General features: G+C 40.4%; 1 protein-coding gene across 1 annotated transcript in view; it reads left to right on the forward strand.

Annotated features, from left to right (window-relative positions):
• PDE7B (phosphodiesterase 7B) overlaps window positions 1-12,112 on the forward strand; it is a 315,205-nt gene that overhangs the window by 108,522 nt on the left and 194,571 nt on the right. The window contains exon 2 of the mRNA XM_090039867.1: window positions 71-131. Within this exon, the coding sequence (XP_089895993.1) occupies window positions 71-131 (61 nt within the window). The remainder of the gene's footprint in view (window positions 1-70; window positions 132-12,112) is intronic.

Raw genomic sequence — 12,112 nt, forward strand, 5'->3', positions numbered from 1 at the left:
TGACTGGAAATAAAGACAACAGAATCTTTGATTAACTGTACCTGTCTTTTCTTTTTTTCTTTTTTTACAGCGGTGTGGAGAAATCTCATTTGATAGTCCTGATCAGAATGCCAAATGTGTTCGCATGCTAGGTAAGAGTCCTTCCATCTTTACATAAGAGATTTGATGGGTGGAAGTATGTATTGTTTATTGGATGCCTTCCAAGTTAGTCTGGATTAAGCCTATATAGAAATATAGCCAGCTGTGGCAAAACAGGTATGAATTATAAGTGGATGTAAATACTAAACTGTTACTCAAGATGTGCATATATGCAATATCTAAATATATTGTTGTACGTACTTATCATTGGTTATGATGGTTATTTTCAGATCCTGCCAAAATGTTGCTTTACTGAAGCATCATGTCTAAAAGCTTTGCATCAAGGCTCACTAAAGTACTTATATGAAAAAGTCTTATATGTCAGTTTATATTCTGCCCTGTTACACTAATGCAAGTCCAGAATAACTCCACTGAAGTCAGTTCAGTTGTTCTTGATTTATATTGGTTTACCTTTAACTTAATAAGCCACATATCAAAGAAGAGATAATCAAGCTCATTTTAATAAACATTATATATTCTTATATCTTGTCCTTACTATAAAGCACCCTCAGATTTCCTAAATCTATTGCACATGTATGAGAATCAGAGTTTTTTTATAATTTTCATATATGGCATTGATAGTCAAATATGATTACTATTTTAGGGTTGGATTTTATAACCTTCCTCATACTGAGTACAGTTACTCTTCTTAAGTAGTCTCATTTGACTTTCTCATTTGACTTTGTTATCCTAACAGTACCAGAATTTCATGTATAAAATATGCTTATGTTCCCATAGGAGGCAGATATTGTTTCAACTATTGCCTTAATTTTTTCTTGATTTCTGCTTTTTGACTAAAATAAAATAGGTGAGTTGATATGAAAATTTTTCAGAACTTTCATTATCCCCACAACCACTACAGCTTGGTAGCGATTGCTGCACACTATAAGGAGAACAGAATTGTCTTCAGCTGCATCTTTCATTTGAGCTGGCTGGGAGATCACAGCCTGGTGATTCAGGTATTCATATGCAAAAATGGGGAATCTGGTATCCCAGAACACATACAAGTCCCTAACCACCAGTCATTATATATTTTGGATGAGGAGAATGTTCTACCTCTTTGTCTGCCTTCTGTGAAGAATTGAGAAAGGTCATACTTTTAACACAATACAGAAGGAGAACAGTTTTGAAACCTTGAAAATGTTTATGGAAAAAGAAATTATTTCTAACTCAACTCTGTCCTTCATAGTATATTTTTTTCAGGTGAGCTTTTAATTAGCAAAAATAGAATATAATTCTGGGTGTGATCATCATATAGCTGTAACTAGGCTAATATCGGTATTTATAGTTTCTCAAGCCTGATATTAACAAATCCAGAGCTCTTTCTGAAAAACTAAAACTTATTGTACAATATCTGAACATAAAATTAAGGGTTTTTTTAACAACATGGCTTTTAGATACATAATTTTGCAAGCCTGGCATATGTAATACAAAGTTGTACTTCTATGTGCTTAGTAAAAAATATACAAACTCTTAATGCCTTTAAAAATTCAGCAGTAAACTTACTGTAATATACCTGTCCCCAGGTCTTCAGATGATGGCAGCCAGTAAAACTTTTATCCACTGAAGTTCTGCAAATATTCACATTACTTATAAATTGTTAAAATTGAAAAAAATACACGTTCCTCAGAAACACAGAAATATACTGTTTTTTTCCCACTGCTTCCTGTAGCCATGTTAATTTCATTAGCTTTGTTGATTTGTAAGACTTTTTTATGAAAAAAACCTAACAGTATTAATATTAGTATAAAGAAAAACTACCAAATAACATAACTTAGGCATGAACAAGACCTCAAGCAAAATATGAAATCCATGGGATATTTGTAGGATTATGCCCTAACTTTTTGGGACTGTTCTACTGCCAGAGCTGAGGTGAATATATAGTATAATGCATAGCCCTGAAAAAGAGGAAGGATGAAATATTCACTACTAAACACTTGCTCCTGAAAATGTCCTCAGACTAGACTGCCATACAGGTACAAGGCTTTCATCTGCATGCATGCTGCACTAACACATAATGTGATTTCTGGTTTAAATTAATACAAATCTCAAGTGTCACTATAGGCTGTAACAACTCCAGAGAAAATCTTTCAAAGCACAGATTCCTAAGTATGAGTTGACACAATGGGCCACAATAGATCACATCAATAATCCATGTATTAGAGGTCCTAATCATCACAAGCTGACAGGAACGATAGAGATATAATGATTTTATCATACCAAGAATAATCCATGGATTAAATACTATTGAGCTCATAATACCATAATTCTAAGGGAGTTATTTTAATGTAAATGCCATTGTCATCCATCGCTAGCTTCAAATAAATAAATAAATAAAATATATAAATACATAAAACCTTTAAAATGAATAGCACAAAAGTGATTAAGCACCAACATCTGCCTTGAAATAAAGCTGAAGGTCTGACTATCCCAGGCATACACAGTGTTCCACATTTAGAGTTTGAACATCATTCTTCACACACGATGGTAGTATGAAGGGCTAGTAAATAGAACGAGGAGTAAAAATATAGTTAATGAAAAGAAGAACTATGTTCAAGGATTTGCTTGGATACAAATGTTGCAAGGTTTCTACTTGAGTCTGCATGGACTTGTTGTGTGCCTGCAGGGCATCCATCTGGATGTGCATTTTCCACAGGTCAGTTACCAAATCCTCTACGGAGAGGGGCACCTGCAAGGAAATCCATGGAGCCAGAAGATCATGAAGCCTTGCATTATTTTAGTCTGTATAAACTGTTTAGGTGGACTAGGGTGTAGGCAGTTGGTTCAAATGGGTCACACAGGGGGTGTGGTCAAGCCAAGTGTCAGTCTGAGGTCAGGATATTAAGCCAAGGGTCAAAGCAAAATCAGGGCATGACATTGCTTAGGTCAGCAGGTTAAACAGGAATAGAAGCAAACAAAGTAGCATAACTGAGGGGCAGGGAGGAGCATGAAAATAGCTATCATCAGAGTAATAGCTGAACACGCTACCACAATCTGCATGACAGCAGCCCAGCACTGCCCCATGCATGGAGCTGCCCTGCTATGCCTCTGCAAGCAGGGGCTCAGAGCCAGGAATAACCAGCCAAGAGTACAGAGATGAAGTCAAAGTCAGGATCAAGAGCCAAAGTCAGTGTAGAGAATTTCCCTGCACCTCCCATGGCAAAAATCCCAGGGAGGGGCATCATTCAACTCAACCACACCCACCCATACATGAAGGCAGGCAGACAGGACTGCCCTGCTTCTATGGGCAAAGACCCATGGGGGGCAGGAAAGGAAGGACAGGACAGAGGCATTCTGGTTCCCTCTGCTGAACCTGCTCCTGAACTGCAGCAGTGCTAGCACATACTACTACAGCCAAGTTTACTCCAAGTAGACAGACTGGGCTTCAGTATCTTTCTGCTCATCTCCAGACACCATTCAGAGAAAGCACTACAACTGGGCTGTATCTTGCTACCCTGAGTGCAAGAACAGCAAATGAATTCCTGTGTCAGAAATAATACAAACTACAGGGAAACAGCTATAGTCCTGGCTGTGACAGAAAGCAGAGACGATACAAATTCAAAACAGGGAAACAGAAACTTAACCTTTCCTTGTGCCATTTGAAAGTACAGAGAGAAGTCCACAATTTTTAGCTTTAGTGTTATAGGTCATGGGAGAATGTTTAGTTTGTTTCTTCCACCTTTTTACCTGGGCCACAGGGCCTTTGGTGGAAAGAGTAAGATACAGTCAGTGCCTCACTAGACCTCACAGCAACAGCTCTCCTCTGTGCCTCCCAGGACACCAAAATTGCCAGTAATGCCTCTGGATACAGTAAACTGTAAACTCTTAATATAGAACTTTATGATGCCTATTGTCAGGGAGGACCCTATTTGGAGAGTTCAGCCCTACAGGAAATGCTAAGGAAGCAGAAGAGGAAAAGAGGATGGTGTGTTGATGGATATGGTATTTGTGGGTCTAACTCATGCACAAAGGGCAGCATGCTCCCAGAGGGTGATGACTTGATCGACTGACTATTCATTCTTTGAAATGTTGTGGAACAGTCATTATACCAGCCACCCCAACACTAATTCTGTGCTTCAGCAATCTTGTGGGAAATCCTCAAGAGTTTTAAGAGGGTAATTGTTTAGTAAAGTAACCAAGAGGTGTTTGAGCATTAACTGTTTATTCCTATGGATCTTCATTGACACAAACGTCACGCACAAAATTACATAATATTGAGTAGTATTGTAGAACAATATCGATCAGTTTTTGCCTGAGAACAGTCTCTTTCTTTACCTAGATGACATTATTGGTTCTGTTTTTATTCAAATTTGAGAATCTTGTGGGTATTCCAAGAGTTACTAGTATAACTGATGAAAATGCAAATCTGCCTGCTGGAGTACAAGCTGTAGAGCAATGGTTTTCCTCTAGCATTAGACATAGGAAAAAGGGTTTTTCACTGGTCCTATAGGAGGAATAATATATTAGAAACTGGAAGACAGCAGTTTGGTAGAAGAATGTATGAATAGGTATAGTGAAACTACATAACTTTTTTCAGTTTAAGGGGCTAAGCTTGGTCCCTAACAAAGTCAATAACAACATTTACAACTGACATGAGTGTTTGTTAGTGATTTCCTAAGAATGAAAATAAAAGTAACGTGAGCAGATACATTAAATTGATTGGTGACCTAAAGGTACTTCCTACATGTAAGATGATAGGTATATGATGCACTCTATCAAATGTACAATGTTCAGACTCAGTGCTATAGAAAGATGTGTTCTCCATCCTATTACATTTTTTTTTATGGATATTATAAATCAAGAGACTGATATTTATTATCTTGACTGCTGCCCTTAAAACTCCTGAGGTCAGATTCTCAGCTGGTATGTGTTGTCCCAACCCGGTAAAAATCCAGGATGTTTTAACAATTTTGGTAGATGAGTATCTGGCCCCTGCTTTTCATGGGTAAAACAAATATGATTGTCTTAGTATTTCATAGGATGATAGGTAACCAGGGCTAGAAGGAACCTCACAAGGTCTAGTCCAACCCTCTACGCAGTGGCAATACATAAGGGGTACGTGAGAGTGCTGGTGCACCCCCTGAAATCCAGCGTTCCCCAATTAGGTGATGAGCAGTGGGCAGGTGGGACCACTGGTGCCCCACCCTGAGAGCACCCTCTGGTCAGCGCGATTAGTTCCCCCAGGCGGTGTGCTTGGCTGCAGGAGGACCCCTTGTTCTAGCCTATGCCTGACTCCTCTCCTTGTCAAAAAGTTCCTCCTAATCTCCATCCTAAATCTCCCCTGCTGCAGTTTGAGGCCATTGCACCTAATCCTGTCCTCTACAGCCACAAAGGAAAACCCATCTCCATCCTCTCTACAGTCTCCCTTTAAGTATCGAAAGACTGTTATGAAATCCTTGCTCAGTCTTCTCTTCAAAATCACCCTAGTTCTTTCAAGCTTTCTTCATATGTCTTGCCTCTGGGGCCCCTAATCATTTTTGTTGCCCTGCTCTGGATTCTTTCCAAACTGTCCACATTCTTCTTTTTTAGGATGGGGGCCAAAAATGGACACAGTAATCCAGGTGTGGTCTTAATAGAAAGGAAATATCACTTCCTTTGATCCCTTCTTCACACCTTACCTGAACACGATGCTCTCATGATCCCTCCTTGCCTGTTACAGGAAGCATATTTTTCCCTTGTCATCCCATCTAACTGAAGATATTAAGCACAAAATGAAAAGGGGCCAGAAGCAAAGATGATCATATTTGTTAATAGACATTCACTGCAGCAATCAGAGGGCATATATTTGTATAGTCACTGAAGTTAGGACGATTCCTGTGTGCTGATTGGTTAATAGTAGCCACCAGACAGTCAGAATACATAGAGTTGCATTCTGTATACTGTAGTATTTTGCTTAAAGAATTTATATATTCAAATTACAAATCCATGTATAAGGTATTAATTTAAAAAATCAGAATGGGATTTCTTGGCTGAAAGTTTCAGAACCTGTCTAACCTTCAGAGAAAGCAGTACATTTTTACTTTTAACAAGGCTGAACTTGTAAGAAATGCTTGACCTATACATCTTGTGTGTACATATAGCTTGATCCTGTAGCCTTTATTTAGGCAAACCCCTTGACTTAGCTTCCTTGACTGACAGCATGTAACAAACTCCATCCTAGGTCTTCTAGGTTTTTAAAATTCCATTGATTGTTCCTACTTTGCATTAATTTATATTTATCAAAGTTTAGCCTGTGCATTCTTCCAGATTCCAATGTGATCTGCCCACACTGTATACAGCAACATATTCAGCATAAAGACATAACATCAGAGCATCTTCTGTCTATGCTACACAGTAGCGACATCTACACAAGATGCTGACTGCGCAGTACCTCATAACTACTGCCCAGCAGCATTGTATGACATGAAAAGAAAAGCCATTCAGGGACCCGACTGCTCAGTAACTCATTACTGCGCAGTTTAGTACTTGTGTATGCAAGTACTAAATGATTGTGTACAATAACTGCCGTGCAGTCAGCGTCCCGTGCAGACATGGACACTAGAACCCAGACACTCTGCAGGGTGAGGTTCTTTACCCACCCCCCCTGAAAAAAGGGGATTGTGAATTAGCCAGGGGTATGGAAAGGTGCAGCAAAAGGCTGCCTAGGACCACTGAGGTAATCCAGCTGACTGCTGCAGCCTTTATTCAAAGGATACCAGATTTCCCTTCAGCCACACAGGAATGACACTGTGCTCCAGCTGAATGGAGAAGCAATGCCCTTTGAAGTAAAAGCTGTAATGAATGGCTGTATAGCTTGTCCTTCTCTGCAAATGGGGACCGCAGATTAAGCAGGTTTTGAACCATCCTAATACGGATGAAGGGCATTGGCCATTATGAGCATTAAAGGCCTAATCTAAAATAATATCTAAAGTAAATGGAAAGATTTTATTTTACTTCAGTGAGCTTTGAATTGGATCCTAAATCTCTAGACTCAATTTTTAAAAAGAAAAATAAAATCCAAAATGTATATAGATTATCAAATTAAAAGTGCTATGTTAAAATGATACTGTTATTAATAGTCCATGCCATATTAATGCATATATTGCATATGTTTGTGAATGAAGTAAAGTAACTGACCCCACACACCCCATCTTGCATAGACCTGAGCCTGAGCCTGATTCTGAGTGATCTGTGGTGCAGAGAAGTTGAGTAGGTTTGGTAGTCATGGCAACAGATGTGTCCATTATAGCAGCAGTTATTCATTCACACAGTCCTTCCTTCTAGCAAAAGATCTTTTCTTTCTTCCTGGTGTGTTTTCTGGAGAGGCTACTCAGTTTTCAACACCCCATCTGGTTTTCAGGGACCTAATGTCTTTCCAACATCTATTATCAATTTATTATCAATAAACTAAACCAAGCCACGTTGATAGTAATGAAAACCTATTACCATATTGTGGTTGTTTGGCAGACTGGGTTAAAAGAAGCCTTAGTGGTCAGAGTCCAGTTTCACCTGGAAAATTTTTCACTTCTTAAATACCATGGTAAAAACTGGCAAGCTCACTGGAAGACTGACCAAGGATGCCAAAGACTGAATAGGAATGAAGAGCAGGATCAAGTTTAATGTATGACACAGAGAAGGCAGCTGATACACAAATTAGGATGCTAGTCTAGGAATAAGCAGACCTGAATTCAGGTCTCAGATCTGCCACAGGCTTTCTTTGTGATATTGGGGAAGTCATTTTTGGGATCAAAGATCAGATCCCAACCATGCCCTTTCCATTTGCCATTGCAGGGAGAGCCAAAAATTGTGATCTTGGGTTCCCCATGCACCAGCATCCTGAAAACTGAGTGTCTGCAGCCTGGTGCCTGATTCATTACATCATCATGGGAGGATTCATGCAGAGATATGAAATAGGGAAGGTAGGGCTAGAGGTCCTGAAGGATCATAAAAAAAGGATGAAAGTTGTAAGGGAGAGAGTCAGGATGGTGCCAGTGGAAAACTTCACAGGATGAGTGAAGAAGGTATGAGGAGTGGTGGTGGGTAAATAACTAAAAGGGGAACGTGCTGACCTAGCATGACTGGCTGTAAGAAATATCTTGCCAGTCAGAGAGGTGCAACACAGATGGATCTTGACAACTTTACCAAGATGCCCAAGGGAGAGATGCAGGGAAGAAGAAATGGTGGGGGGGAGGGTGGGGGAGGATTGTAGAGAGGGTTTGTGGGGGGGAGGGATTGTGGTTGTGGGGTTTGTGGGGGGTTGTGTATGTGGGTTTTGTGGGTGGGTGTGAGGGGTTGTGTGTGTGGGGTGGATATAGATGGTATGGGGTTTATGGGTACGTGTAGGGTTTTGGGGTGGATTGTTGGGTTATGGGGGTGAATGTGGAGGTGTGAGGTTTGTGGGTAAGTGTATGGGGTTTGTGTGAGGTTTGTCAGTGGATTTTGTGGGGGGTTGAGAAAGGGGAGTTTTTGTTGTTAGGTGTGTGAGATTTGTGGGGGGAGGGCACCACACACCCCATTATAGCGCACAGCCCCCACCGCCAGCAACAGCAGCCAGCAGCGGGCCCCTGGAGTGCTCATGGCCCGCTGCAGGCAGAGCCCCCTGGTGGCACACAGTGCCACCTGTGTCAGTCCCAGGGGCTACACATGGCACACAGAGATAGCCCAGCCCACTGGCTTGCACCTTCAGGCAGGACCAGGCCTGCTTCTGCCTCCATGTGGGGCTCCCAGCACTGCACACAGGAGCCATGCGCCATTGAGCCAGGCCAGCTCCTGCTTCCACATGGTGGGCATTTGGAGGTAGGAGCCAGCCCAGCCTGATGGCACATGGCTCCTGCCTGCAGTGCTGGGTGCCCCAGGTGAGCCAGCCAGACAGCCAGCCGGGTCCTGCCTGAAGGCACATGCCAATGGTCTGAGCTGGCCATGTGTGTAGCCCCCAGGACTGACAGGCAGGCTCTGGAGCAACCCAGGACAGACCCTGGGTCTCAGCCAGCTCCAAGCCACTGCTACCAACCATGCCTGCTTCTATTTCCTCCAGCACACTGAGACAGCAGGCTGGAGAAGCAGCGGCATGTGGCAGGCATAGAAACATTCTGGCCGGATGCTAGAGCATCTCCTTGGAGGACCTAGTTGCTTCTGGACATGCCTCTGGTTCCAGCCTTAAGTTGCTTCTGGGCATGCTCCAGAAATATGAAATAGCCAAATACATACTTGGTTTATATCCCAACTATGCAAAAATATATACATGTGCACTCTGAGCAGTCCATTTCCTCACAGTGCATTAATTAAAGTACATGCATTAATCTTCACAAGATTAGGTCTTGTTTTTCGTGACAGGGATGGGGACTTTCTGTGGCTGCCTAAAAATTCATGGTTATATTTATGGTGCTCACTGTGATTATTCAAAACTTCTCACAGTCAAATGCCCATTAGGATCCATATCCATTTACAGCAAAAAAGCTTGGAGCCCTGCTTGTTGAAGTAGGGCCTCAACAGAGCTGGAAACAAGGGATTTTTGATGCTATATTCTGTTGGACCAACTGTATAGTCTATCCCAACCATGCAAACGGTCCAGTAGAGGTTATCACCCACAAAAATACTTGCCTCTGTATGTTTCTACATTTTTTTAAAATAACAACAAATATATAAGTATTCTGTGAAAAGCAAAGCCTGTAGCTGGACGTCTGTTAAACTTGCTTCTGGACACAGAGTACCCTTCCTCAGGTCTTGGAAAGGAGCAGGAACAGTCTAACCCAAGTAACAGATTAAACAAAGCTTGTTTCATCAACAGTCACTAAGAGGAATGGAGGAAGGCTCTAAACTAGGGACAAAAAGTAGATATCCGAAGTAGTTTCAGAACAAGAAAAGTACAGTTGAATATATGTAAGAAAACAAGGCCCTTCAAAAGGGAAAATGGTCATTACTGCATGTAGAGTTCAGAGAGGTTAGAAGAGACACCAGTTAAATTATAATGAGCCATGAAGCCATTATCTATCTTAAGTCTATGGTGTCTTGTGTCTAGTAAAGCTATGAATTTTTGTTCCCAAGCACATCTTCTGAAGGTGTTTTATAGATTTCACTTAAGAAATAACTGTGATGTCAGGAATAGTGTGGTTGTTCTATGGAAACTGTTATCTCATAGGTGTTTCTATTCTTTATCACTTTTCTTGAGAGTTGTTTCAGGCACATAGCAGCTGTTTACCACAGTTTCTCCCACATAGTTTCACGGAGGCATTTGGTGGATCGGATGAGATGCCACCATCTGTGCTAGACACGTGTAGGATCTGTAGATTCTGATTGTTTTGTTGTGGGGAGCATTGATTGTAGTTGCAAGGGAGATGCATTGACACATTTTGCATGTATTGTTTAGGCAGGTTTGGGTTCCGCTTGGTGTTTGTTGATCAGCTAGAAGTTTGCTTCTGATAATAGGTGAGGTGCAGAAGGGCTAGGAATATTTCTCTCAAATGCGGATTTGCTAAGCAGTTGTGAATGCATCTATGAAACAGTGTGTCTGTGTGCATGACTATGTTTAAAGTCTAGATATATAAAGTCCATGATCTTTATCCAATTCATGACAAGATGTTCTAAACTAAATTTAGAAACATAATACACCACGCTTTTCCCCCTGCCTTTTACTCCTCTTACTGTTACTGCAAATGAAGGTGGTTCCACTCAAAGCACCATTACTAATGCATCCTATAACTGTGAACAGTGTGATGACATAGATTAGATAAAGGGGAAGGTTAGTCTTTGGGTGCATCTACACATTCATTAATGCACTTTTGCTACAGTGTATTTAAATTTAGTACCTCTAATGTAAGGTACTAACTAAATGTGCATTAGGCTGCCCTAATACACAATAGCAAAAGTGTATGCTTTTCTAGTGACACTTAATGAGCAGTAGCCTAATTTTACAGCATATTAGCATATTATCACAGTTTTTGCTATGACACTAATGCACAGTAAAATAGGCTACTGCACATTAAAGTGCACATGTAAATGTGCCCCTTGTGTATCAAAAAGGAGATAAATATTTCACAATATTTCTGATAGGTAGTGATCTTCTAGCCATGATGGTCCAGGAAATCTACAAGAGGCAGGGATTTCTGTGGGTAAAACATTTTATTGGATCAACTGTGTGGCTGGGATTCAAAAGCTTGCATTCAAAAGCTCATTTAGTCTATCCCAACCATGCAATTGGTTGGATGAAGGTTGTCACTTATAAAAATCCTTGCCTCTCAGAATTTTTCTCTGTTTTTTGAAAGATAACACCAGATTGTGTGAGAAACAAAGGTTGTAACTGAAAGTCTGTTTTTTAATGCATTCAGGCTCCTTCTGACTTCATTAATTTAAAGGAATGTTACTATTCTATTATTCTTATAAAAGGTAAGGCACTTTAAAAAAATCCTTCATTTATCATGATGTACTATTTTTTTTAGATATAATCAGATGTAATAATAAGAATTGCAGTTTTCCTTTAAGAACAAGTTTTTGTGTGTTCTCTTCACTTGTTCCTCATAGTGTTAAAGAAAAAGGAGATTAATGATGCAGCGCACCGGCCCACCACTGTATTTGGAAGACCCTGAGATTCCAAGCTTCCTACAGTTTGAATGTGGCATGGAAACTGAAAGTGACAAATGGGTGGGCATGCAGACTCAATAGGATTGTTTGACAAGTCGTTTACAGTGTACACACTCTGCTATTGTGCTACTTAGCCATTGTGTTTTCATTTTATGCCAATCAAACAAGATCTCTTTTGTCTTTATTAACATGAAGTTTGTGCCCAAAACCATGTAAAGAAGATAAATATCAAATAGGTTCTCCAAAAACAATCATTTAATCATTCCTGGACAAAGAGGACTACTTCTGTATTTTTTTCAGAACTACTGAAAAAGAGTACAAGAGCACAGGGGATATGAAATGAGGTCCTAAATAGCTAAATACATACATGGCTTACCCCTTTTCCTACTTAAAGACAAAATGAAGTGAATACCCTGAT

This window comes from Crocodylus siamensis, chromosome 1 (genome assembly GCF_052110815.1).
Source record: "Crocodylus siamensis isolate JL-2025a chromosome 1, ASM5211081v1, whole genome shotgun sequence".
NCBI classification, from domain to species: Eukaryota; Metazoa; Chordata; order Crocodylia; family Crocodylidae; genus Crocodylus; species Crocodylus siamensis.